This window comes from Coffea arabica, chromosome 2e, assembly GCF_036785885.1.
Source record: "Coffea arabica cultivar ET-39 chromosome 2e, Coffea Arabica ET-39 HiFi, whole genome shotgun sequence".
NCBI lineage: Eukaryota > Viridiplantae > Streptophyta > Magnoliopsida > Gentianales > Rubiaceae > Coffea > Coffea arabica.
The window spans coordinates 856634-884510 of record NC_092313.1 but is presented as its reverse complement, the minus strand read 5'-3'; the positions used below and the strand labels follow the sequence as shown (position 1 = coordinate 884510).

The 27877-nt window shown below is 38.0% G+C and overlaps 3 protein-coding genes across 7 annotated transcripts; 1 reads left to right on the top strand and 2 right to left on the bottom strand.

Moving 5' to 3' along the window:
• Window positions 1-10935: 10935 nt before the first annotated feature.
• On the top strand, window positions 10936-13325 carry LOC113729887 (cytochrome b5). 4 transcript variants are annotated; one of them, XM_027254194.2, is made up of 4 exons: window positions 10936-11251; window positions 11499-11600; window positions 12659-12725; window positions 12833-13325. In XM_027254194.2, exons 2-4 carry the CDS (start codon window positions 11514-11516, stop codon window positions 13081-13083), a joined length of 405 nt encoding a protein of 134 aa, XP_027109995.1. In that variant the 5' UTR covers window positions 10936-11251; window positions 11499-11513; the 3' UTR covers window positions 13084-13325. The 4 variants fall into 4 exon arrangements, with proteins under 4 accessions (XP_027109995.1, XP_027109999.1, XP_027109997.1 ...); XM_027254198.2 differs by having other exon boundaries at window positions 10936-11304; window positions 11508-11600; XM_027254196.2 differs by having other exon boundaries at window positions 10985-11304.
• Window positions 13326-13700: 375 nt separating this feature from the next.
• On the bottom strand, window positions 13701-18389 carry LOC113729885 (rab GTPase-activating protein 22-like). Of its 2 annotated transcripts, none has more exons than XM_027254191.2 (5): window positions 17467-18389; window positions 16275-16410; window positions 16133-16182; window positions 15621-15674; window positions 13701-15423 (listed from the first exon to the last, which is right to left on the bottom strand). In XM_027254191.2, exons 1-5 carry the CDS (start codon window positions 17619-17621, stop codon window positions 14202-14204), a joined length of 1617 nt encoding a protein of 538 aa, XP_027109992.1. In that variant the 5' UTR covers window positions 17622-18389; the 3' UTR covers window positions 13701-14201. The 2 variants fall into 2 exon arrangements, with proteins under 2 accessions (XP_027109992.1, XP_027109991.1); XM_027254190.2 differs by having other exon boundaries at window positions 13920-15423; window positions 17791-18176.
• Window positions 18390-25240: 6851 nt separating this feature from the next.
• On the bottom strand, window positions 25241-27446 carry LOC113729883 (probable 6-phosphogluconolactonase 4, chloroplastic). Its single transcript, XM_027254187.2, has 3 exons — window positions 27179-27446; window positions 26823-26958; window positions 25241-25939 (listed from the first exon to the last, which is right to left on the bottom strand). Exons 1-3 carry the CDS (start codon window positions 27340-27342, stop codon window positions 25481-25483), a joined length of 759 nt encoding a protein of 252 aa, XP_027109988.1. The 5' UTR covers window positions 27343-27446; the 3' UTR covers window positions 25241-25480.
• Window positions 27447-27877: the final 431 nt, after the last annotated feature.

Sequence of the window (27877 nt, the reverse complement as noted above, 5' to 3'; positions counted from 1 at the left end):
AACGAGATGATGCAACATCTTGGCATCTTGCAGAAAGATGTGGAAATTATCTAGAGAGAAAGTAGGATTATGCAAATCTCTCCTCCAGTTTAGCTAAAACAAGTCACACCCATTGATCAGAATAGGAGAAGATAAGTTCAGCAAACACCAATAAATAGTCGAGTAGTAGTTCCATTTTATATAATGTTTCTATCAGTAATAAATAAAATGTACAGTATTATAATTTGCAGGTGCAGCAACTAGTTAACTATGGTGGATCCTAAATAATTTCGCAGAGCTCATAGGCTCAAAACCGGGCATAGTTTCAGTCCTCTGGGGAAATATTAAACATGCAATGAAAGGTTTGAATTGAAACAACTAAACATGATCGGGTGCATCAGAAAACCTGCTGTCCTCTCCGTCCACAAGTACCCAATCAAATCTTTCCTTTAAGAAATGTTTCAAGTTCTGTTTTGGATGAATCTTTGTTGCACTAATAATAATGTCATTGTATACGCTAGCAGTTACATGTTGCTATGGATTCTTTCTACCAGCACAACGAAGAAAGAATGCTTGTATCGACATTCATATTATAAATGAGTTCTCTCTTGCGTAGTAGAATCTTGGTCCTACCAACACATATATAAAAGGAGAGTTAAATTTAAATACCAGAATAGATAAAAAAGAGGGAAAATTCCATGCGGCCAATGTGAGAATTTATGGGGGAAGAAAAGGGGAGGGAAGGAGATGAACATTCATTAATGTCGACCGACAACTAAAACCGCCAGTATGTACAAGTTCAAAATTGGTTACTACAAAGCTTTTGTACAGCTTATTTCATCAACAAAATCTAGCTGCTTCCATTTTCCGAATCTAGATAAAGTAATCAAAGCATAAAGGCATAACAAAATTACAGAACTGAAGAGGAAATAGATAGATTTTGTTTTTTCTTTTTTTCCCTTATTTAAAAAAAAAAAAAAAATCGATTGAATGGAACTTGAAATGTTCAATCAATAAAACCTGTTTTCTGGAACACAGCGTTACGCACGCTCCGCAAGTCTCTTCCCTTGAGAGTCCGTCCAACGCCTTCGAAAACAGAGAATGTCACGTGAGATCTCGCGACGATCACGTGAGGCGGCACCATCTCCTCCTCATCCTCCTTTTCTCTCTCATTGTCTACCTCCTCCAACTGCTCTAAATTATCAAACTCACCCAATTTCTTCTTCTTCGGCCACACAGGGACGTTCACCGGAGCCGATTGGTGGAACCTTCCGGCGGAAATCAAATTAGAATTCTCAGATCGAACCACGGGCGGGACCATCCTGGCGGCCGAGGCTGCAGAGAGGGAGGGGTTGAGGGTGGATTTCCGGCAGACAAGAGGAGGGTGGTGGTCTTGGGAGAGGGCGGCGGAGAGCCCGTAATTGGGTGGGTTGACGTGGTTGCGATGACGGCGGAGATGGGTGGTCGGCGAATTGGAGGAGGGGAGAGGTGGGGAGTGGGATTCGGTGTCGGTAGAGTAGGCGGAGGAGGAGGACCAAACGACGTCGCTCTCGTCGAGCTCGAGAGGATTGTGGTGGCCGTTATGGGGGTCGGGCTCGGGTTGGTCTAGAAGGCTCAGAAAACGGACTGTTGGAGAGGGAGAGGCCATGGTCGTTGACTGTGACTGCCTCTGACTCGCGGGCCGTGGCGAAAGCCAAATTAAAAAGCTTCAATTATTTCTGTATTAATAGCGGAGGATTAAAACCCCCAAAAAAAAAAATTAGATTATCTTTTCCGATTTTTAGTTCTCATCCCTCAGGAGAAATGAATTATTTCTTCGTTGGCCGGTCCCCTCCTGAATTGAGGGGGAAAACAAAGAGTAAATTTTGTGAGTGACAAATTGGGAAGGTGACAGATCAGACTCAGAGCGGATGGCCGTGGTTAAATTGGAGAATAGATAGATTCACGTGTACTTGTATTTTTTTTTTTTTTTACTGCTTTTACACTGCTGTGAACTTCAATTTTTTTTTTTTTCGCTGGGTATCGGTCACTCCGGACTGGTAATACCGTCTGTGCCACTATTCCCATCGCCCGGGGAGAGCGGACCCCACCGATCCCCGAGAGTATTACCCCGAACACTCAGCCTTGGGGTCGAACCCCAGACCTGTCTCACCTAATGAGGCTACACAAGCCAGCTGAGCTGCCCGTGGGGGGCTATGTGAACTTCAATTGGCCGGTCAAAATTGGCGCTGGAACTGTTTCTGGTTCCTGCCTAATTGGCATTGTTTGGATAGAGTTATCTGAAATATTATTTGGAATAATTACTGTAATATTTTTTAAGATGTGATGTATGTGAGATAAAAAAGTGATTGAAAATATAAAAAAATAAATTAAAAAATATATTTATGATGCAAATAAAATATTATTTGAGATATTATTTGATATTAAGTACGCTACGATTCAATAAAATTTTTAAATTGTGAATGAGGATCCTATTACTGGCAAATCGCTGATGGATGGCACAGATCTAGTAGCAGTAGGATCACGGATTCACGATCGACTGTTCATACTGCAATGCATTACATTAATTTTTTATCTTCTAGGAACGAAGGTTTGTTTGGATAGAGGATTATTTGTTAAAATTTATTTGCTTACATCATTATTATAATTTCTAATACACCTTTTTATCTCACATATATCACATCACAAAAAGTGCTACAGTAAAAATATCTCAAATAATTTACAATCCAAAACAGAGCCGAAATTAGAATTCAATTAGATTTTAGTTTCTAATACATAACATCTTAGGATGTGTAAGCAATTTCTGTTTGTATGATATGATGTAATTGGAACTATAATTCTAAAAAGGGATATAATTTTACAAATCTCAAAAGAAGTTTTTGAAATTATTCCTAAAGTTTATTATAAATGATTGATATCTACATCATTTATACCAGATATTAAAAAGGAGATGAGATTGTTTGGTGTAAAATATTTTTATCGCCCTTTTTTATTTTGTTGTAAAAAGTCAAATAATACCGACACATTCCTTAAAAGATAAAAGGAAAAATGCACTCACATCGATTGGTCAAAGAAACTTCAAATTACCGTCGACTACTTTTCATTTTGCATAAAAGAAAAGAAAAACTCACATAAAATATAACAGAACTTTACGAAGAAGGTCGCTGTAATCAAGAAATCAAATCAATAGTGGTTATTGGTTTTGTCAAATAGGTGGAAAAGGGGGAAAAAAAAAAAAAACTGTGGTTACCGGTTACCTCAGCCAACTGGTCCATACGCTTTGCCTTTAGCCTTTAGGCAGGCAATTAAAGTTGAAGCGGCGAGTTCCGCCGCTCCCTGGTCAATACTTTGACTTGGTGGTTGAAACCCCAGCGTTCTTGTATGGAAAAATTTTAAAAATAAAAAAAATTGGAAATCGGTCCCTCGTAGTTATAAAAATTACAGTTAAATGTAAAAAGCTCTCACAAATTATTACATTAGCTGCACTTTGTACCCTAACCTAATTGTGTGTGTGTGTTTACTCCGTTTCAGAAAAAAAAAAAAAAAGAAGATGCACTTTGTACCCTAAAATAACATAAAAATAACAATTAAAACAAAAGAAGTAGAAGAAATAATAAAAAGATGGAAGAAATAGAGTAAATCAGCTTTAAGGATCCGAACAACCCCATTCCACTGCATATTTCAACTCAGCCCAAGTCAAAAAAGATTGCCATCCAGGCAATGACGGGGTAAAATTCTTTTTGTTTCCTCAATTGCCCATTGTACTTTCAGTTTCTTTTCACAGGCATATAATTAAGTGAGACTTTTAGATAATGGGGATAAGTTGAGTGGTATTGAAGAAATGAGTATAAGTGGAAAATTTTGAATTTGAAATTTTTTCTCACTAAAAAAAGTGAATATTTTTGTTAAAACTTTTAACTCTAATATTATTTTATTTACTAATATGTGGGGTTTGAATTTAGATTTGATATTGACCTTTGTTGCTGTTATTGTGCTAATTCATAGTATAAAAAATCTTGGGCTTTGCTTTATTTAAATTCTTGCCAAGATTCCAAATGGAATTTGCATATTATAAGAAGCTATGGCATAATAACGCATTGAGAAAGATGATGAAATTTTTAAAAGTTACAAAAGCAGACCTTCAATTTTCCCTCTTTTTTTTTTTGGGTATTTTGTATTTTACTTCATTTACATTTGATTCCCCACAATCTAAATTGTCATTTAAAGTGATCCTATGTTTCATTTTTATATTTTTTTTATTCAGACTTTGGTTATGAATTGAAAATTGATCTACTTGAAGTGACAATTCTTTGCCACCAAAAGGAGCTTTTTGCCACTTAAGCTTTTAATGGAGAATGAATTAGTGATTCATTAATCACTTGCTTGGAGTTAATATTTTCATTTATTTTTTAGTTGACTAATGGTGTAAAGTGCCGATTAAAAATTGTAGAATGTAAGGTGCAATCGGTGTAATAACTCATGGAAGTTTTCTACATTTAACCCTAAAATTATACCTTTTCAAAATACACATTGGGAAACTCAAATTAAAATACTAAGAAAATTAAAGTACGCTTATGATTTATTAGTAACTAATACCCTATAAGTAGTTTGTCGCGGAACAAAATGCTGGCTTAGAAGCTAGGATACACGCCAAACCAGAGGAGGATTTGCTCTGTTCAAGAATCGGTTTGGATTGCTACTTTCTAAAATTTTTATAGAAAAATGTACTATAACAATGTGATGTAATGTGAAGTAAAAAAACGATTAAGAAATGTGTTTATGGAAAGCGATTTTTTTTTTTTTTGAGAAAAATGACAATCCAAATTGCTAGTTTTCTAACAAATAAGCAAATAAATCATACCTCACTTTATCACAGTCACAAAAAGTAAAAGATAAACAAAATTTAATTTATTGTATATAATCATCTAAAAATATATGAATAAGAGAGAATGCTGGAGAAAAGGGAAATAGAAAAAAGTGACATTTATTTTTTTAAAATTTTTGAATTCTATTTATTTGATATGTTATGAATTATGTGTTAAGTGAGGATTAATATAATCTTTTTATAATTACTCGAAAAAGTAAATGATATTTCTAAAACTTTAAAGGTGTCAAGTGATATTAAGAGAAACACAAGGGGGTTATCCCTCTACAAAAACTCCGTGGCTCATAGATGGAATCCCTGCAAGTAGACGGTTTGCAAGTCATGGAGGACGATCTGGCAGAAATAATTCAGCGATTTGCTCTATCTATGTCTGAAATGAAGGGGCTGAAATTGATGCGGAGGATCTGGGTAATGGGGTGCAGGAATGTCAAAAGAGCATAATTGGTAGAATTAAGGGGGAAAAAATAGCAAACTTCACAGGGGTTAAGAAGTTTGTTACTGCTGCATGGGGCTATCCAAAGGATCTGAGGACAACGGAACTAGGACCTAACCTGTTTCAGTTCCTTATCCCAAGAGAGGAAGAAAGGGAGAAAATCCTGAATGGTGGGCCTTGGATACTGGATAACCAAATACTTATCCTCAGATCGTGGGAAAAAGGGATTGAAAAGGATGAGAATGCATTTAGGCTAGCTCCCTTGTGGGTACAGATTTGGAACCTCCCTCTGCACTGGATAGCAAAGGAAGTTGGTAGGAAAATAGGAAATGTTTTCGAAAATGTGAAGGAGGTTATCATTCCTCAAGGGGGAGGGAAGGATGGTAAACATTTGAAGCTGTGGGTAACAATGGATACAACCCAACCTCTCCCAAGAGGAACAGCTGTGAAAGTGGATGGAACGTATAAATGGGTGCAATTTAAATATGAGAGGTGTCCTGACTTTTGCTACAAATGTGGGAAGATTGGGCACAGTGATAGGACTTGCAAGACACATATAATTTTAAGCAAAGGACAGAATGAGAACCAATATGGCCCGTGGATGAGGGCTGGGGGAGGGAAGATGTCACCACAAAAGGAAAGCAACAGTTCTCAAAGGAAGGAGAATGAGAAGCAACACTGGTTGTACAAGAATGGAGAACTAGTTCCCAAGTACCAAAGTCCATCATTTCAACAGAGGAATCTAATGAAAAAATGGACGGCAAACAACATGGTGAAGCAAAACAATGGAGGAAGTAGATACCAGGAAGTAGCTGCAATACAGGAACAGTCTGTGATAGACAGGGAGAATTGTTTGGCAAAGGAACAAGCGGAGGGTGATGAAATTATGGGAATGGAACAGGGAGACAACCGAAGCAATGCTCCTGTGATTGATAGCATGAACCTGAAGGAACAAGTAGGGAACACTCCAATAGGTAGTGAGACAGTTGTGTCAGCTTGTGATGGAATAGGAAAAAAAGGTTTAGACCAAGCTTTGAATTCTGAAATGGCAAGAAAGGAAACGGAGGAAATGTTAGTAGACTCAGAAACACAGGCGACTCCAGGAACTAAGAGGTCAACAGATGGAGGAAAACAAAAAAGAGGAGTCAAATGCCAAATCAGGAAAAGACAACCACTCAGGGACATCACAGGTCAACAAAATGAAACACAAGCAGTGGGGAAAAGGAAATTCCATCTTGTGGATGAGGAAATGGAAGAAGTTAATGAACAGGAACAAGCAGGGAAAAAAACCAGAATGGAGTTTAATAAAGAGCTATATGAGATGCAGGGGGAAGGGATGGGGATCAGCCTTACCTGGTCCCCCAATAATCCATGAAGGTTATGGTGTGGAACTGCCAAGGAGCGGGGAGCCCCTTGACAGTTCCCCAGTTGAGGGAGTTCAACACACTCCTCTCCCCTGATATGATCCTGATAAGTGAAACTAAAAACAAGCAGGCAGTGATGTACCAAATACAAAAGAAGGTGGGAATGGAAAACAGCTATGTAGTGGATGCTGTCAACAAGGCAGGTGGTATGGCTTTATTCTGGACAAACTCAGTACAGGTGAAGAAGGTGCAACATACGGATTTCACCATTGAAGTATTGATAGAGGATGGTGAAGCAAGAATTAATTGGTGGTTAGTTGGTATATACGCCAGCTGTGAAAAACAAGTAAGGAAAAAGCAATGGGACATAGTAACTGAAAGGAAAAAGGCCTGGGGAGACAAGGTGATAATAATAGGGGATTTCAATGACATTAAATGTAAAGAGGAGAAGTGGGGTGGAAGGGACAGGGATGAGTGGACATTTTCTGACTTCCGAGAGTTCATGAGAAGGAATTTACTGGTGGATATTGGATACGAAGGATTGCCCTGGACCTGGAGGAATAGTTGGGACGAAGAATTTGAAATTAAAGAAAGACTTGACAGAGGGCTTAGTACACCTGAATGGTTAGAAGTTTTTGCTAATGCGAAGTGTACTCATGTGGAAAATTGGGCTTCTGATCACAGTATACTGCTATTGGACACCTGCCCTGCAAACAGAAGAAGGAAAAGGAGGTTTTATTTTGATAAGAGGTGGGTACAGCATGAGGAAGCCCATCAACTAATCAAGGAAGCTTGGAATATAACATGTGAAGGATCAAGGATGTACAAGGTTACCAAAAGGATAACAAGTTGCAGGGTGAAACTTCTAAAGTGGCACAAGAGTAAGATTGGCAATGCAAAAAAGAAGATTGCAGAGATCAAAAAGAAACTAGACAAGAAAAAGGAGCAACATTGGAAAACAGTAAAGGGTGAGATTGCTGATCTGAAAAAACAATTGACAAAGGCATATCAAGAGGAGGAAATGTTCTGGAGCCAAAAAGCTAGATTGCAGTGGCTGAGGGAAGGGGACAAAAACTCCAAATATTTCCATGCAGTGGTGAATGGGAGGAGAAGGGCAAGCAGAATGAACCAACTTCAGAAAGGTGATGGAAGCTGGACAAATTCAGAACACGAAGTTGGACAGGAAATAGCCAAATACTATAGGCAACTCTTCACTGCCTCAATAGCTGCAGCAAGGGAGGACAGCATTCATGAGATACTTGAGGGGATTCCAACCACAATCACTGAACAGATGAATAAGATACTAATCAAATCTGTGGATGAGAAGGAAATTAAGACTGCTGTTTTTTCCATGAATCCTAATAAGGCCCCTGGAAGGGATGGCATGACCCCTCTATTCTTTCAAACTTATTGGGATATCATTAGAAAAGATATAGTAGAAGCAGTTCAAGCTTTTTTTCATTCAAGCTACATGCTAAAGTCCATTAACCACACTCTGGTCTCCTTAATTCCCAAAATCCCAGTCCCTACTAGCTTAATGCACTTTAGACCCATAAGTTTATGCTCGGTTCTTTACAAAATCATTTCCAAAATCTTAGTGAACAGACTCAAACCTGTGCTTGATAAGTGCATTAGCAAAAATCAGTCTGCTTTTGTTGCGGGTAGACAAATCCTGGATAATGTCATTTTATCTCATGAATTTCTTCATCATCTGAAAAATAAAAGAAACGGGCAAATGGGATGTATGGCTGTTAAACTCGATATGTCTAAAGCCTATGACAGAGTGGAGTGGGATTACTTGAAGTTAATGATGGAAAAAATGGGCTTTTGTGACACTTGGATTAAGTGGATAATGAACTGTATAACTACTGTGTCCTACTCTTTCAGTGTAAATGGAGAAGCAAGAGAACTTGTAAAGCCAGAGAGAGGATTAAGACAAGGCGATCCACTTTCACCATACCTTTTCCTAATCTGCTCAGAAGGCTTCTCCAGCCTACTCAGAAAAGCAGAGATTAGCAAAAAGATGGAAGGAATGAAGATCAGCCGGAAGGGTCCTACACTAACCCATCTCTTTTTTGCAGATGATTCGTTGATACTGAGCAAAGCTGAGCCAAAAGAAGCAAAAGAATTGAAGGCAATTTTAAACAAATATGAAGCAGCATCAGGTCAACTAATCAATTTAGAGAAATCCTCAGTCTTCTTCAGCAAGAACGTTGAGCAGAGAGTGAAGGAAGCAATAGGGGAAGAACTGCGAGGAATCAGAGCTGTACATCAAGGGAAGTACCTAGGGCTGCCAATGATAATTACACGATCAAAAGAGCAGATGTTTGGCTTTGTAAGGGACAACATAAGGAAAAAGATGGAGCATTGGAAGACAAGGCTACTCAGTCAAGCAGGCAAGGAAACTCTATTGAAGGCAATAACTATGGCTATGCCAACGTACGCCATGTCCTGCTACAAGTTTCCCCAAAAGTTATGCAAGGAAATTAATTCACTGATGGCTAAATGCTGGTGGGGACATAAGGAGCAAAAAGATAAACAGCATTGGATTGCTTGGGAGAGATGCACCAGAACCAAGGAAGAAGGAGGAATGGGGTTCAAAGATATCCAACAGTTCAACAAAGCCTTACTTGCAAAACAAGTTTGGAGAGTAATGACCCAACCTAACCTTCTGGTAAGTAAGTTTCTGAAAAGCAAATACTTCAAAGATGGTTCAATGCTTGAGAGCAAAATCCCCAAAAACGCATCTTGGATTTGGCAAAGTCTGATGAGTGCCAGAGAGGTAATTAAAGAAGGGTGCAAAAAAAGGATAGGAAATGGAAGGGGGACCAACATTTGGGAAGACAGTTGGATAAACAACAACAATGGAGGAAGGATCAAAACTCAGAAACCAGTGGAATGTAGCTTGCAAAAGGTCTCACAGCTCATTGTTCAGCATAGATGGAATAGAATGTTAATTTTTAAAGTTTTTAATAGGGAAGATGCAGAACACATCCTCAACATTCCTATAAGCCTAGCAGAAAGAGGTGATTGTCTGGTATGGAAATACTGCAACACAGGTCAATACACTGTAGCATCTGGCTACAGATATTTGCAGCAAGAGAAGAGGAAACGAAGGGAAGAAAGTAACAAAGGAGAAGGATGCAGCTATCAACAAACAGATAGGAAATTATGGAAGACACTTTGGAAGCTACCTATCAAATATAAGCTGAAAATTTTTGTGTGGAAATGCATCAATAATGGTATACCAACAAAGGCTCAAATCTTCCATAGGACACAAAGAGGAGAACCGATATGCTGTGGATGTGGAGAGGATGAGGAATCAATTGAGCACATGCTACTACAATGCAAGATAGCAAAAGGAATATGGAAATTTGCATTAGTTAACTGGGACGGGCTAGAAGACCAAACAGGCTGCTTCAAACAATGGTGGACCTCCATGATGATGCATGCAAGAACCAGACAAGATGGTGATGATCACATAGCGCTAACTGTCAGCGTGCTGTGGCAGATTTGGAAATCCAGAAATGCCAGAATTTTCAGCTCAGCACAACAACATCCCCTTAAAGTGAGTGAAAAAGCTGCTAAAGAATGGAAAGAGTACCAGGAAGCAATCCAACAACGACCAAGGAGAAGCACAACAGAAACAAGAAGGCAAGAAGAGAACAATCAAAGTGAGCAAACTGGCTCGGAAGTGGTAACACTAAAGCTGGCGACCCAACACCAGAAGGGAAACAAATCCTTTGGTATAGGCATCACGGCTGCGAATGGCGCAAGCCAAGGAATTGCAGCCTGGTCGCTAAAGGAAAGGCAAGCAGGGAACAAAGTTCAGGACAATGCAGAGGCTGTCAGGCTTTGTATGATCAAAGCAGCAACTAAGGGATGGCAAGACATCAAGATACGAATTGAAGATAGAAAGCTGCTTGATCAAATACGAGCTGGAAATGCCAGAAGCTTGGAGTCAGCCACGATAATAGAGGACATACAGCAGATGACTTCATGGTTTCGAATGTGCTTCTTTGATAGGTTAAATGAGGACATTGATAGCCTATGCTATAGTTTGAGCAAAATTGCTCTTCTAAACTTTTGTGACATGGAGTGGAATTACTCCACCCCAGAGTGCTAAATGCACTAATGTTAAAATAGGAGCCCTTGCTCCAACAGTGTATAGTTTGATTGTGATATAAAATTTCTAACGTTTCGGAAAAAAAAAATCATAGATGGATAGTTAGGCAGTAGTTGTAGCAAAGCAGGAAGCTACCAACGACTTCACCAAGTAGATTCATTTTAGCATATGCATCAGCATTCGTAAATTCTCGTGCAGGAGGCGCGTGGTTACGTGCCACCGCTCCGGGGACAGTTCCGTAATTTTGAACCGTACCAACCCCGACCACCGTAAGATCTGTTTCTGTGTGTAGTTTATATACAATACCGCGGCCCGCCCTCAAGTTGTGGGTGTTGGACTTGCAGGCTGCTGCTGCTGCTGCTCTCGTACGCTCGAGCTCTGTATCTCTCTCTCTCGCTTGTTTCAAAGATTCTGTGTTGGTAGTTTGGCTAACGATCCGAGAAGGAGAAGGAAAGAGAGAGAAGGTAGGGAGAATCTATTCTTTCTATACATTTCACCGAAAATCCTTCTCTCTCCCGTAAGCTAATAATTCCTCTAGATTCTTCTTTTTCTTTCTTCTTGTTTGTTTGTTTCTTTTGTTACATCTCATGTACGGAATCTAAACACTCTGATTCCCTCACCTAACCTAACTGATATGATGAATATACTTATATAAGTTTTTGAAATTTTTTGGTATACGGGTGCGGGAGGGGTTTGACTTTTGATGTTCAGTATTTGCAGGAAACAATGGCATCAGATCAGAAGGTTCACACCTTTGACGAGGTTGTTCAGCACAACAAGACCAAGGATTGCTGGCTGATTATCGATGGAAAGGTCAAATCTTTGTTCCTTTCGCTTCATCTCTCTTCTCTTACTTTAAAAGTCTCTAGCTTCTACTAGGTTTTTAGGTTTTTCATGTTCGATCTTCATTGTTATACCCTTGCTGTTGATTTTTGAAATTTCTTGAATTTATCTCTCTCTCCCTCTCTCTCTCTCTAGATGAATTTCCCTTCTGATAACTTTTATGTCATTCTGTTGGCCCAGCAGAAGCTCCAGGAATTTTGTACTTTTGGATCCTCTGGGCCAATTAAGTTGTCTCTTCTTTTATGCTACTTGCCTGAAGTGCTTAAATATATGCTGATGCAGCTCACATCATTGTCACTTGCAAACAACTGTAATATTAAAAGCTGAATTGGGTCATATATGGCTCAGATCTTTTTGGTGATTCAATATGAGGTCCTAGGATCAACCGTTTCATTATTTGATGATAAGTTGTTTAGGCAAATAGGTATTGCAAAATTGTTGTCTCCCCCTAAATGGTATCATTCTGTTCTACAACAGACTGTTTTTATCCAGGAGAGTGGAAACTTGCCCTGTATACTGTTTCATACTCTTTCTGCTACTTGTACACCACTGCATCTTCAAACAATTACTCCAAACGCTATAGGTTTGTAATCAGTTGTTACGGGGCTACAGATGAAATGATGTAGCACTCTAGGAGAGTCGGCGTGTATAATCAGCTAAAAGCATCTGTAAGATGTTCAACAAATTTGTATTTGCAAAGGTGATGTTGAAAGATTTCTCTTAGGATGCAATCATAGTCTTTTGGCCTTCTTTTGGGTTTGAACATCTTTGCACATTTGTGAGTTTGGTGAAACAATGGCTTCTTTTAGTTCTGCAGTTGACGTATTAATTCAAACTTTACCAGTGCAAGGATTCTGAAACCAATTTGATGGGCTAAAGAAAACCTAGCACTCTTAGGTCTGATGGGCCCTTTGGAGATTATTTGTTTAAGCTGTTGGGCAAATGTTGTTATTATTGATGATTTTTTTTTCTCTGTTTTGAGCATTTCTGCTACTTTACATTCATTACAATTGCCGACTTCCTTTCAGGTGTATGATGTTACCCCATTCATGGAAGAACATCCTGGAGGTGATGAAGTTTTGCTTTCAGCAACTGGTAATGTTGTTAAATTCTCCTGCGCTGACGCTACACTTAATTCTTGACCTTTGGGCCTTGATTATGACTTTTGGAGGTCTGTTCTAATCATTATATGGAATGTTCAGGGAAAGATGCAACAAATGACTTTGAGGATGTTGGCCATAGTGACTCTGCTAGAGATATGATGGACCAATACTACATTGGGGAGATAGACAAGGCCACAGTTCCCCTGAAACGCATGTACATCCCACCACAGCAAGCCCAGTATAACCCTGACAAGACTCCAGAATTCGTGATCAAGATCTTACAGTTTCTTGTACCCCTCTTGATCATGGGTTTGGCCTTTGCTGTCCGACACTATACCAAGGAGAAGTAAACAATTACTATGCACTTGGCTCTGGTCCTATGATGACCTTCCATTTACGTAGTGTTTGACTGTCACTACATTTTCTTAAAATAACTTTTGCTGCTGATTCTGGACTTGTATTCTCGAGTTAGCATCCGGTTTTGCATTATCCTCCATTAGACTTGCGCTTTTCTTCTCTTTATACTTGTTGTAATCAGGAGTCAGGACTCCAGTTGCGCTTGCATGGTCGAATTTTTAGCTTGTTTGGTGTTCTTCGAGTCTTTTTTTTTTTGTTTAATTAAAAAATGCTATCTTCCAACTTTCGAAATGCTCTGCTAGTCCTCTCAAGCGGTAGTAGGTTAGAACCCCAGCTTGCTGCATGCATTTTTTACACTGGTTGGGGAGTCTGCCATTGTTCACCTAGTCACTGATACGTGTTATGACCCATCGAGCACCATTTTTTTGCAATTGTACCGTGCCTGTTCTTCAAATTTTGGTCTCACACTAAATATAAGACAACTATAATGCATGCATGTGACTAATAGTAGCGAACTTTTAAACGCCTAATTCAGCAACTGATTGGCATTTCATATCCAAATGCCACATCAGTTCAATGGGATAGAATTGTTTGTTTATCATCTATAATCTTGATTGTAGAATATATTTTATTAAAAATGATACTGATACAAGGCCACCGGAGGCAATGTTTCCCCAAAAATGTTGGGGACCTTGAAACCATTTTGATAATATTTAACTAGCAGCAGCAAGCAGACTTCGCTGGCAATTTGAACAGATAACAAATCTAGCGCAGGATGTGAGGTGGGTTGGGATTCATAAGAAGGCCATCTATATGAAGAAGAACTAAGTTAGCAGCATAGCTTCACGTTGGTAGTGAATCTATTAAGTTGCAAACGTCAATTGAATGATTCCACGAACTTTGATCAGAAGCAGAGCATGGATACTCCAGAAATACACATCTCAGTGAGTATGTTTACCTGGCTGGCACATCTAAACCCTCCAAAAAACGTTCAAAGCCAGCAATATGATGAAATATGTCTTACTGCGCGCTTTCTGTTTAAAGGCCCTCACCGCCACCGGCTGAGATGAACAAATTAGTTAGTCATAAGCTCATAATTTTAATGACACCATCAAAAAGGGGTCTCTATCTTGTCATGCAGGGTCACAACCAAGTCATGTGCATCATTAAGGAGTTTCCACACGTCTAGATGCCCAGCCATGCTATTGCACTCCCTTAAAATCTCATCCATGCTGCTATACTTCTCTATGATTTGTTTCCTTCTTTGCAAGACTGAAGCAGCAATGGCATACAACAATAAATCTTCTGTTGGGGGTGCACGCAGCCTTATTCTGCTCCAAGCAGACTTCCAAATACCAGCTCTAATTGCAGCTTGATCTGCCCACATCACTTCCCACAGGCAAAGTGTTTGCTCAAAAGTTAATTCCCTCCTAAAGAGTACCACCACCATCCTGTATACAAAAAAGCAGTCCTCTGCCTGAAGCTTCTCCAAGTGTCGGTAGAGATGTGAATCCTTGAATTTTATAATTTTAGAAACAATATTCAGTTGCCTTCTGATTCCAACCTCATCGAGCCTAAAATTATGCCGAGCCTTCCTCATAAAACCAACAAAACACCAGAAAGCTTCATGGTCCTCAGTCATTACAGCAACGATTGGGGACAGCAAATCACTCATTCCCTGACAGTAGCCAATTTCAGGGTCATAAAAAGCATAGGCTTCAAGAATGGCAACTAGTCGAGCAGCATGGAAAATCCTGGAAGGTTCTAGGTGGTCATAGTCCTTCAACCCAACAGTTTCAGCAGAACGACGTGCTCTTTCATCTGGTACTGCAGCCTGAGTTGGGGAATACGATATCCACTCTCCATTTGCACGAACTGCATCAAGGCGAATAATCCGCTGCCATGAGGCAAAATCTTCTATATTTCGTGACTGGACTTCAGTCTTTGAAGGAGATGATTCATCCTTGGGGGACATACGAGGATCATTCTCCTCCCTACTTTCAGTCGATGGAAAAGTTTGACTGACTTCAGGGTCTTCTGAGGAATCTGAGTCTGAAGAATCAGAATCATAAATCACACTTGCATCTGTAAATCGTTTAGAATCAGCATTCCCATCCAACATTGATGCGGTTAGATGTTCTGAGTAGTTGATGGATGGGCTCCTTTCCTCACTGGAAAGGGATTCCCTAGCACTGACAGCATCTTCAGAATTTGGAGAATTACAGCCTACGAGGAGGAAGCTGCTTGTGCCACCAGCTTCGCTCAACTTAAAGATTTCATCATTATGTTTCAAAACTCGGCGGCACTGCTTTCGAAGCTTCTCATATTCCTTTCTGCATTCACCCATATTGTTCAACCGAAACTAGAAAATTTAGAAGAAGTTGAAACAAAACACACAAACTCACTGTGTGTGTGTGTGCGAGAGAGAGAGAGAGGAGACAAGGAAGGAACCTTGCACTGAGAGATAGAGAAGAGAAGATTTTTTTTTGGCTTTTGAAGAGGGGGGGGGGGGGGGGACCATGCGCAATACCTTTTCTCAGTTCTTATAATATTCCTTTCCTCTTGTGTACTGCTCAAGTCATAACTGCAAATAAGAGTGGAAGTCATCAGGTAGTTGCTATGCTAAATATTCTTATTTAAAAAAAAAAATAGTAACTCAAACAGATACAGATAGTTGCTATCTGCAATTTATTTCCCAAGTCCTGTAACAGAAAAAGTATCAGCACAAGTGTTCATAATGTGAATTGGCAACAAGATACTCCAATTATTAAACCAACAAAGCAAAACGTCTAAATTAAGTACCATGTACACCATTTAGCTATGAAATCCTGTAAACTTACTCCCCTCCAGTAGCCTCTCCCTGAGTTCCCCCTTCCAGTTTTTTTTTTTTTTTGGGGGTGGGGGGGGCGCGGACAGGAGAGAGAGAAAGCAAACAAGTCTAGCCTTCAGGAAAAGTTGTTCCATGGACCGAGGAAATAGTAAAGAACATGTGTGCCAGTCACAAAAAAATAAATAAATTCAGGAACATGTGAAAAGGCTTACACTCCAAGAAGGAATGGCCAGACCTCCACCCTGATTCTTGGATCAACGCCCTATGAACAGAAAATGAAAGTTTTGAAGTTCAGCTCTATAATAACAGAAATACTTATTAATTAGTATATACAAAACAATGCATGAAACTCACCCCACTTCTAACTTTCTTGAGAAATTTGGCTCCACGATCACGAAGTTTTCCGTCTGGTGTAAACATACTTCTCCATTGTTGAGGTGACAAAGCATGTTTTCTCTTTCTTCGGGACCATGGAGATTTTAGACGGCCCCTGGAAATAAATAACAAATGTTTAGCTGAAAGGATCAAGGAGGAAAGATTTTCCAGGCAACAACAAACATATAAACCAGGCACATTCATGGTCGAACTTCCCTAATTTCCAATATCTGAGGGCAGGAAAGAAATGCAAGTGAGGGCATTTGTACAAATCAAGTTAGAATTTAAACCAGATTATTGTTCTCCAGCAACAACAGACAGCTAAAATCTTCAGCTACAAGGATTTCAGCAGAACTTGATTTGTTTGAGTATTTAAATAGCAAATTGAGATGTGAAGTACAGGAAACAGAACAGGTCATAAGCATCACTTGGTTAACCAGCCTTGCTATAGATAAAACTTCCTTAGAAGGACATCATGCAAAATGAGTTGAAGTTAGGCTCTTTCTTAAGAAAGATCTGTCACAATACTATTTGATATCTTAAAGGCTATGCTCATTTAGACTCCAGAAAAGTTCTCTTCTGCAAAAACATTTGCACATATGAAAACACACGAAATTTGTATGGAATATCAGCAACCGGAAAAGAACAGAGAGTTTCTAACTAAAGCACCCTAAACAATGGCAATTGCACAGCCAAGACAGAGCACCAGTCAAACTTTAATTTTGCTTGACACACTATTGCAATGCATACTGGTCCAACATCAAGTACCCAACTTTAAAAAAAAAAAAAAATTAAAATAATAACAGTCTTATTCTCCAAACAAAAGGAAACGCTATCAATCAAATATAGAAAGGAACAATCAGTAATGTGGATGCAACATGTAGTACGTGAAACAGAATGAAATCCATTAACCAACGTTGACACCATTAAACTCTCAGCCACTTTTGATGCAAAATGGGAAAAGACAAAATGAAGAAGATGCTTCACTGATTGAGGAAGTGAGACTATGGCGAGCTCGACACTGACTGACGACTACTCACTACTCAGAAATCAGAGATCTAAATTTACAGAACACTAGCATTTCTACCTGTAGAATTGGAGAAGAAAAATTCATAGCGAGGTACATGGAAAAGAAGATCTAGAAACGGAGTAGATATTGATAGAGACTCACCGATCGGAAGAAGAACAAGAAGCTGGCGAAGAGGACGCTACTACGAATAGAACCGATCTCAAATAAATCCACGACGACGACGACGACGACGATGACGAAGACGGTGAATTGGAATTGGAAGATGACGAAGTCTGACTTCGTCTGAGAGCTTTCATCTACTAACTTACAACACTTTAAAACCCCAAAAAAAAATCCCTTCTTCGGAGAAAGATAACTTACTCTACCAATGGACTTTGATTCCTAAGGTATGTCAAATTTCATTCTGTAGCAGTAATTTTCAGTTTTTTTTTTTTGAAAACTTTGGTTTTCGTGCTTCCAGTTTACCTAGTGTTGCAGAGAACGGCGGCGCCCAAGGCGAGACCGGCCAAGGCCGTGACAGCGAAAGCTACTCCGGCATTAGAAGCTGTTGTGTACTTCCAGAATCCACTGTCGTGCCCTTCGTCTCCACCGCCGCCGCCGCCGCCGATAAGGAAGATTCCAGTTAGCTTGTTGATAGTGTTACTGATTAGTTCAACAACAGGGGAAGGTCCACCAGCTGAGGCTGTAGAAGTAGTGAAGAAGAAGAGCAAGAGCATGGATGATGGATGTAAAGAGTAAAGGAGAGATGGAAGATTCCGGAATGACAGTTTTGCCCCTCAGCAGCAGCAGTTACCCTGCATCAAGCCTGGTGGATTTTCCACCATAACCAACCTAAAGATCACCAACTGCTTTTCTTCTCCCAATGTTTTTCTTTTTTCTTTTTCCTTTCTTTTTCTTTTTCACTTTACTTTTTTCCTCATCAGTCCCTTTCCTTGTCTCTTCTTTCTTCCCTTCTTTCGTTCTTCTTGTTTCTCTCTCTATAGACTCTCTAAGGCAGTCTACTCTACTCTCTAGGCTCAGTTCTGTATATTTTTGGTTGAGGAAAGTCCAGACTTTGGGCCGGTGGTCACCAACAAATAATTAAGCTTGGTGGTCACTAATCCTTACATCGCATCTTTTTTAAAAAAGAAGAGAAAAAAATCCTTACTTTCGGTCAATTTGTCATTATACATGACTATTTTTAGTTACTTTCTCCGTGATTTAACTCCTATTAGCTTCCTTTCCTCTTGAATTGGAGTAGGTTAGATTATAGAAAATGAATTTCTCTGACAATGATTTAACTCTCGTCGGCTCCTCCTCCTCTATATTAGGATAGATTAAATTATAAAATTATTCACGTTACGACAAAAATATAATAATATTCAAATCCCGTGACTATCACATTTTTAATAATTCTTTAAGACTTTCAATGTTGAATTGTTGACTATTACAAAATTTTTAAACAGGAAAATCTCTACCCTGAATTGTTTCGGTTGGTGAGAAATCGTTTCCTCTGGGAATGGTTATAGGATGGGATGCGAAGACAACTCTTCTACGAGTGCTCTTTGCGATTGTATTCTATGTGATTTGTCCTGTCATTATATGTGGTCAAATTTTTGATATATAAATATACTATAATATTATATTCCAAGTACAATAATATAACATAACTATACACCAAATATTACAAAATCTAATAACCAAACTGAATCGCATGGAACCCTAGTTTCACTGAATCCTTTCAACGGGAGGGGACTCAGTGACAATTATGATTTGTGTAATTTGATGCAATTGTTATATGTATTTGGATTTTTTTATGTACATCTACATTATAGTATAATATTGAATATACCTCGAGTATTTTATTTATGTACATCACTTTTTTTTTTTATTGATATAACAATATAACGTAACTATATATCAAATAATGTAAAGAATACGACAATTGGATTCAATTGCATGAAACTCCAAATGCACTGAGTCCATTTCGCAACTCTCTCTCTCAGGTCCTCTACCCCTAGTTTGATGATTAGAGTGAACAAACATTATTATCATAATATTGCAAGCAAATTACCACAAAAAGTGAACAAATTGCAACCTACGAAGACTATATGCAAACAAATAAACCTCAAAGTATCCATAAATTGGTTCTTGTATTCTTTGTTTACGTGAGTGGGGGCGTTCCTAGTGAGAGGAAGGACCAATTCTTTTCAACATGGCATAAAAGTATTAACGTACGAGAAACTAGTGGCAACGCAAAAAGGGAAAAAAAATAAGAAGAAAAATAAGAGAGAGCAAAAAGGGAAATCAAAAGTGAAACAAAATGCAAAATACAGTGATGCGAACATTTGAGATGAAGCTAGGACAAGCTCTTACTGAACTAGAGGTAAGGTCAAGTTCGTAGATATCAAGTTTAATGTTCATCGAGTTGAATTTGAATTAAAAATAAAAATAAGAGAATAATAAATCTCGGTCAACTTGTTTTTAGTTATTTTCATAAATTAATCTCACAAAACGTTATTATTAAACTAAAATCAAGTAGTAATTTAAAAGTTTTAGGTCCCGTTTGGATTGCATTTTCCGTCATTTTTCATGGAAAAATTACTGTAGCGATTTGATGTATGTGAGGAAAAAAGGTAATGGGGAAATGTGTTCACGGAAAATGACGAAATTTTTCTACGGAAAATAGCAATCCAAGCAAAGCCTTAGACCTATGATTTTCTTTGTTTCTATTTTGGTGCATACGTGCTAAATCGGAGGTTGCCCAATTACTGGGTGGTTTTCTAGTTAGGCTGAACTCGTTCAGAAATGGCAACTGGGCTTTATTTTTCGTTCTGTACAAAAAATAGTTCTCCTGTAGGAGGAGGAGTAGTAATCCGATTTAAGTGGCTTCGAATCTTTTGTCTGTAAATTAGTCTCTATCTCTTCTTTGTACAATTACCACGTGTCTTTAACTTTTTGATAGAGGTGTCAAAATGGGTGACTTGGGCGGGTTTGGATTGGGTAAGATGGGTAATGGGTATAAGTGAGTCAACTCATTTATACCCATTTAATTAGATGGGTATAAATGGGTAAGTCAAAAAATGAATTGGGTAACCCAATTACCCATTTATAACTCATTTATTTTAACTTTTTGCAAACTCATTTAAATTCATTTTTGCAAACTAAGTTATCAATTTATACCACTCTTTGTACCGATCATTAGTTTTAAATATTTACTTATAATGTTCAATAAACTTAATTACCAATTTTTTTCATTTATACTCTATGTCACAAAATTACCTATTATTTAATAATTGAATAATACGAATATAAAAATTTGAATTAAGTACTATAAAAATTAATATAAAAACTTAATCCAAAAATTTTGAACCCCTAACATTTTTTTCATATATAAATTTAAAATTTCATTTTATAAAGATAAGAAAATAGGCTAAAATTTATCATAAATTGGTAATGCTAAAAAATGAGCAAGTTAACAAACTAAGAAAAAATAAAATAATAAGATAAAACCAACAAATAATAATAATAATAATAATGTTAACATCATGACAAAATGAAAATTTTTTTTAAAAAAAAGGTAGGGGAAAAGAAGAGACTTGGGGGGAAGAGAATTTTAAATGGGTTAATTGGGTTTGATGGGTTACCCAATAATACCCATTTAATAAATGGGTATTATTGGGTAACCCATTTATACCCGTATACAAAAATTTAAGATACCCATACCTATCTATTCATGGGCGGGTATGGGTAAATCTAGTTAAGTGGGTTGATTTGCCACCTCTACTTTTTGATAACCCAAACTCAAACAAACCGATAATAATCAGTTGACAAGTTTATTCAAAATCAATTAAAATAGAAAACTCAAAACTTTTTTTGCCTTTGGATAAATCAAGCGGTTCCAATAACTCAAAACTATTTTTTTCTTCGGATAAATCAAGCGATAGTTACCTATCAGAATTTCTTCAACTCTAGTTTACATGAAGAAGAAGATTGTAAGTTTTGGTTTTGAGTAAACTTGTCAATTAGTTATTATCGGTTTGTTTGAATTTGGATTATCAAAGAGTTAGAGACACGTGTCAATTGTATAAAGAAGGAACAGAGGAGATAGAGACTAATTTGGAGACAGAAGATTCGAAACTGATTTAAGTCCACTTAGCAATTTCCATATTGGGGTTTTCCAGATCTTTCTTTGGTTTCGGGTGCTACCATCATGTGTTTATTCTGTCTTAGAACGATTTCCATTTTTAATACGTAGCTTGTGTCGTACTAACTAGTATTTGTTCTGCGCGCAAGAACGACGTTAACGAATTTTCGCTAATAAAAGAAATGGTAATAATAATATAAACTAGTAAGTATTTGACGATTTTTTGCAAATAAAAGAAATGGTCATAATAATAATATAAAACAGCATTTAGCAAGAATTTTCACAAACTACACCTAAGAGAACCGCACAAGTACAACCAAAAGGCAATTGCTGATTTTTGACTGCACCATGAAACTTAAGTGGAACTCACACACACTCTAACTAACCGATGTGGGACTCAGGACAAGGGAGCAGGGAACCTCTACTAAGTGCTAAATAACACTCATTCACTCTGTTCTTTAAACCTCACCAACAGGGTAATTTTCTTTTAGCAAGAATTTTCTTTTATAATAATAACATAAACAGCTTGCTCTCGGATAAAAGTAACAAGAACGAATAATCTTTTAGTGTCAGCAACATCGAGAATAGGCTACCCTACGGTGTAGCAAATGAACCCGCGACCAAATTCCATTCGTTCTTTACAAGCAAGAGTTGTACGTCCAATTTTTCACACCAGATTCTTCTTTATTCTTGGTCTGATCCTTAGTAATAATAATGAATGTTAATTTGTGTCTGCTTTTTCTTTGCGGTCGATGCATTTTTTTTGTTAAAAGCCACTGAAACTGCTTCACGAGCAATGGCTATGATTATGTTTGTTGGTGTTACTGCATCCTTTTCAGGCAGGCGCATCTCTAATGACTTCAATTTTTTGAGTGATTAACTCGCGAGAGTGATGATTAATTTATTACTATCTGAACCCCCGCTTCCTTAATGGTTTTTATCGGTGGACTAGACATTACACAAGGGGAAGAAAAAAAATGGGTGCAAATTATACCCAAGTCTCTCTTAATTTGGCGTTCTGCCCCTTTCTTGAACGAATACAAAAGGCACAGATGCAACAGGCGATACCAAGGGCTTTGATCTGTTGGCAGCTCTTTTAGTTTCGGGACATAATTGACTGTCGCACAACCAGAAAAGAAAAAGATGCGTTCTTTTGACTCTTTTTGATGGTCATCATAACATCTAAACTGAGACTAGGGCAAGAAAGAAATCAACACTGCCCAGCAAAGGAAGTTTGATTTTGTTCTTCGTGCCGTTAAATTGTACTCCTGTTTGATCTAACCAATCTTGTTTGGATTGCATTTTTTCTGATTTTTTTTTTTTAAAAATTACTGCAACAATTTGATATATATAAAGTTAAAAATTAATTAAAAAATATATTTACAAAAAACTTAACAATTTTTCAAATTTTTTCTTTAAAAAATTGCAATCCAAACACACAAGAGTCTTCGGCCTTTACCGACTTGGTTCTCGTACAAGTTAACTTCAATGGCACCAACTATTCAGACAACCCAGATGGCAAATTAATATCTGCGTAGAAAATATTAGAGGAATTTATGGCATTCATGAATCTGAGGGATGGATGACTATTCCTATTCCTCTTGCTAATTCAAAGTCATCTTCTTTGGGGGCCGTATAAAGACAAATAGGCATTGCTCCCAAGAAAGAAGACTTGCTTTGAGGACTCGCATGATGCGTAGTTAATGGACTTGGTCCGACAAGGAATTCAACGGACCGGGTCAATGGAGCCCTCGTTTAATAGGTGGATCATTGGTTGAATTGATACGTTGCAAAAGTAATACGTACTATCTATAAGTACACAAAATACTAATTTTACTATACGTAAAATATTTAATGAAATGTATTTAGATACTAATTATTGTATTTAAAAAGATATATAACGGAAATATAAATAGTCATAGAAGACTTAATTTCATTTTATTGTACTTTTACACAAATAAATTATATAGTCAAATATAAAACAAGATTATATCACTTATTTTCAAGGATATAGTATAGTTTTTATTGTTTTATTTTTTTTTTGTTTAAAGAATAATTTTCTAACTACTCAAATATTATAATATGATGATAACGTTTTTAGTTTGAAAGTTAAAAAGGATTAATTATATAATAAAAAGTGAAAACAAGTTTTTTAAAAAATAACTAGTTATCAAATAAAAACTAATACAAGTGAAAAAATCTTTCACACATTTAAATGAAAATTCAATGTTCAAATCTTGTCATATACATATGTTTAATAGGCACACACATTAACACACTTAAATCTCATCCAACCTGTCAATTATATATACATAGTAATAATTACTATTCTCCTTTACATATATATATATAAATTAATTTTATCTTTTCGAAGATCTTAACACCGTGCATCTTAGTGAGTGCCCCCCGTTAGGCACTTGTTAGATAGATCCATATTAAAAATCGGATAAATTCTTACTTAAATCAACGAGTGAAATGGGTTTGACCAAATCACGCTTATTCAAACCAGAACTAGAGGCCTAACTTGTTCATTAGGCGGAACGGTTCAACTCTTTACTCTGGATTAGACCAAGTTTAATCTCTATGGTTTGACAACTATGCTCGCATGCAGGTTAGAAATTCAAACCACCTCGCATGGACCAAAAAATATATGATTGCGCCAGTTTATAATAGTAGTTGTTAAGTTCCACTATCAAAAAAGGAGCCAGAGAAAGAAAAAGAACATTTTCTGGCAGTCCCACTGAGCATCATTTTTGTTTTGGAAGGCAGACCATCATCAATTTGATGCGGATGCGGAGATTATATTTTCATAAACGGACAAATCCCTAGTGATCATACACACGATAAAAAGTTAATCCCTGTATCATCCAAAGTACTGGGGCCTAGACTTCCTCGTCAGCACGTTCTAAAAAACACTTGGATAACATTATTATTATGCTGATGCGCGTTAATTGGGATGAGGATGCACTTGAGAACGCCACCATCATAGAAAAATTTCTTCCTTCTCCTGTCTGGATTCTTAGACAGAGACCTAAACGAGAAATTCCAGTCGGAAGAAGACATGCCCAAAAAGCTTATATATCCTCTGATATCTCAAGCCCACAATGCAGGAAGACCAAAGTTTGTCTCAACGTGCTAAGCTTGATCAACAGTGCTTTAGATTAACTAATTTACTGTTTCCAACATGAAAAAAATTGCTGCAAAAGAAAAAATAAAGTGGGTGGTTGGCTTGTAATATGAAAATTCTAGTTTGCCAAGTCGAAGATTTGTCTACCGCAAAAATTGGACCATATCTGATATCTCAAGCCCATATAATGCAGGAACGAAACAAAGCCTTTCTTTTTGTCAAAGCATTCGGCTGCAGAGTTTCGGCGATCTTAACCAAAAAAAAAAAAACGATGCAGCCTATGATGAAGAGGTCGACCTTGCCATGCCTCTCAGGCGAGTGCTAAAAATATGATAAGACCACAGAACTAAGTACTCCTCAATGCCTCGGTAGATTGAGACTTGGAATATCCTTGTTACAGTTGTACTGCGTTGAGAAGCTGAGACTTTTTCTCTTATGATGATTGGTATGGGGCAGCAGGCCCAAGGGAAAGAATTTAAAGTTTAGATTTCCTCATGTGGTACCTTTAACTTGCTCCCCATCGTAACTCCCAGCCGGATGAAGTTAGAGCCGATAATATCCGCAACTCCTTGCTTTGCAGCCCCGGTTTCTAGTACTTGGGATCCTTCTTTCAAGAAAACAATCAGATTGCTAGCTTTTCAGCTCTCTAGGACCAACAGAAGTACGCGAACAAGCACTAGAAGTTAACTATTAGTCATCATGATTCATCAGTCTCTTAACTATTAGTGTCGGAAACAGAGCAGGATTCAGGCAGGTAACAAGATTTAATACATCGTTCTTAGACAAAGCATAACGCTTCAAGTAATTGGGCCTACTTCCAACCTCCAGGTAGCCAATATTTATTTGTCATGTGGCACTCTGATTTTATTAGGTGAAAAGAGTGAGGGACACTCCCTGGTGCTTCAAAGTTTTGAAGCAGCATCCTTGTCCAAAAACCAGGTGAGAAGTCCCTGGGGGGAAACTTCAGCGGCAGGCAAATTCGAGTTGGGATTCCCCAGCACATCTTTCACTGCAGTGGCTAACTCGGCGCCAGTTACCACCATTGCAATCTCTGACGAAGAGTTGATCACAGGAAAGGTGTACGTGATTCTTGGTGGAGGTGGTTTTGGCGAGTTTGTAATAAAGGTCACCCAACGCTCCTCCTCATTTCGCTGAGGATGGTTAGGGAATAAAGAAGCCACATGCCCATCTGGTCCCATGCCGAGAAGCATGAGATCGAATTTGGGGAAACCAGTAGCATCTGACAAAGGTAGGATCTTTCTCTCGACCAAATCCCGGTGAAGGGCCTCGTAATCTTCAGCTGCACCCTCAGGTGACTTTTTGTCATTGATGGGAAAAATTTGACCACCTGGAATTGATACCTGAAACAAAGAAAGCACTTGATTGATGCCTTCCGATATGGCAAGGCCAACAACCCAGCTGTGAAGAGGCAGCAGATACAAGCACAACAGAGAAACAATAATGGCTTCTTGTTTGAGACTTCACATTCGATCCTTCAAATTAGTGGGAAGTCCATTACATCAGATTCTACAGTGTTCGTTTCAAGGCGTGGGTTCAAAATTATATGATTTTGGCCATTTTCTCATTTCAGATACATTTTTATAACGGTTGACGTACGTTCCCAGTTCCTCTTTGGTATTTCCAGCTCAATAAAAAGGATTATAGAAAAAGATCAGTCATCTTATTCTGGGTTAAGCATCGTGAACAGAATTCACAAAGTAACGGCCGTATAAACTTTTCAACTTTCGGAATTCACTCAGCTGTGAAAAGTCAATTTCAAATCGAGATTCTAGAGTATAGATTTTGGCATATAAAGTAGTAATAAAGAACAGACAACTAGCGTCAATACCACCAGAGGCCGCAGATGTATCTGCTCCATCAATCTAGCTAGCTATGGCTACAAAGTCAAGCCCCTTCCGTTGGGAAAATGTTCACCCGATGCTGGTGCAAGTAAAATAGCTACAGACCTCCCCAAACACGTCTTATTAAATAGTAATAAGAAGACTGGTAGACCCTCAGGCCGTTCGTCTTGGCATCTCTTTTTGCTGAGAGTTCTTTGTTTTCATCCCAATATTTGTAGATAGCTACATTAGAATCCGAGACTGTGCCGTGCCATATAGCTAAATTGAAAATTTAGAACTCACTCCACTTGCAAATTAGACGCACGCTCGAAAACATAATACACCATTGTGCCTGAGTAAGAAATTAAATTAGAAATGACAGCAGAAATAACAAAGAAGTCACCTTTGAAAGAAATCCATCGTAGGCAAGTTTGTAATTGCTATCCTTGTGATCCAGGGGAACCACCCTCTCATCCAACCAAAATATGCTCCATTTTGACCAATCCACTGATTCCTTGTGAGGGGCCTGAGTTAGATACCTGAAATATGGATGGATATTAACGTTAATCATGGGATCAATATGTGAGGTTGAATCATAGTAATCTGCTCCATTAAACCCAAATCGATTTTGGAGCATTAACTTTTTCCTTGCACGCTTTGTTGAATTTTATTAAATGATGTTTTTTATTTAAAAAATAAAGCTAAAAAAACAAAAGAAAAGAAAAGGAGAACATCGTACTGTTGATTATATAGTAGTACCTCATAGTGTCGATTAGGGTACCTCCCGAGAGGACGACGTTGAAAGAACCTTTCTCTTGGATAAATCTTTGGGAGAGATCGGCGGTGTATTTGGCCAGAGCCACCGCGACATCATCCTCGGTGTCGAATTTCAGGATGGTCTTCTTCGCTTTTTCGCTAGCCATCCTCCTCCTCCGGTTTGATTCGAGATTTTTTGTCGTTTGGCCTTCTGAAAAATTCGGATGAAGATTGCAACTTGCTGCTCAATTTCCCTCTGAGCGGGGCACCACCATACTTATATCTAGAGGTGTCAAATAAAACCATTTAATTAATTTTACTCATACCCGTCCATTAATAATTGGATATGGGTACATTAAATTTTTATTTATGGATATAAATGGGTTACCCAATTAAACCCATTTAATAAATGGGTTTAATTGGGTAACCCATCTAACCCATTTAACCCATTTAAGGATACCTTTTTCTTCATTCACGTTCTTTTTCTTCATTCACCAGTGAGCTAGAGGAGTTTTATCATTTATGCTATGCAGTTGTACGAAGCTTGAGAAGCTGAATGCTTGTTATTCGTATTTATTGAAAATTTGTCTTTATTTGTATGCTAAATGAAGTGATTGCTAGTCTTCATCAGGATTTTTAACTATTTTTGTTTTATTTATTATATTTATTTGTTGGTTTTATCTTATCACTTTATTTCCTTGT

Coding starts and splice junctions, on each gene's coding strand:
- LOC113729887 (XM_027254194.2), top strand. CDS start 11,514: ATGGCATCAGATCAGAAGGTTCACACCTTTGACGAGGTTGTTCAGCAC. Junction 11,601..12,658: donor GGCTGATTATCGATGGAAAG/GTCAAATCTTTG, acceptor ACTTCCTTTCAG/GTGTATGATGTTACCCCATT. Junction 12,726..12,832: donor AGTTTTGCTTTCAGCAACTG/GTAATGTTGTTA, acceptor TGGAATGTTCAG/GGAAAGATGCAACAAATGAC.
- LOC113729885 (XM_027254190.2), bottom strand. CDS start 18,041: ATGCTCTTGCTCTTCTTCTTCACTACTTCTACAGCCTCAGCTGGTGGA. Junction 15,675..16,132: donor TGGCCATTCCTTCTTGGAGT/GTAAGCCTTTTC, acceptor TCTTATTTGCAG/TTATGACTTGAGCAGTACAC. Junction 15,424..15,620: donor ATTATAAGAACTGAGAAAAG/GTATTGCGCATG, acceptor GGGTGAATGCAG/AAAGGAATATGAGAAGCTTC.
- LOC113729883 (XM_027254187.2), bottom strand. CDS start 27,342: ATGGCTAGCGAAAAAGCGAAGAAGACCATCCTGAAATTCGACACCGAG. Junction 26,959..27,178: donor ACCCTAATCGACACTATGAG/GTACTACTATAT, acceptor TCCATATTTCAG/GTATCTAACTCAGGCCCCTC. Junction 25,940..26,822: donor ACGATGGATTTCTTTCAAAG/GTGACTTCTTTG, acceptor TCTTTGTTTCAG/GTATCAATTCCAGGTGGTCA.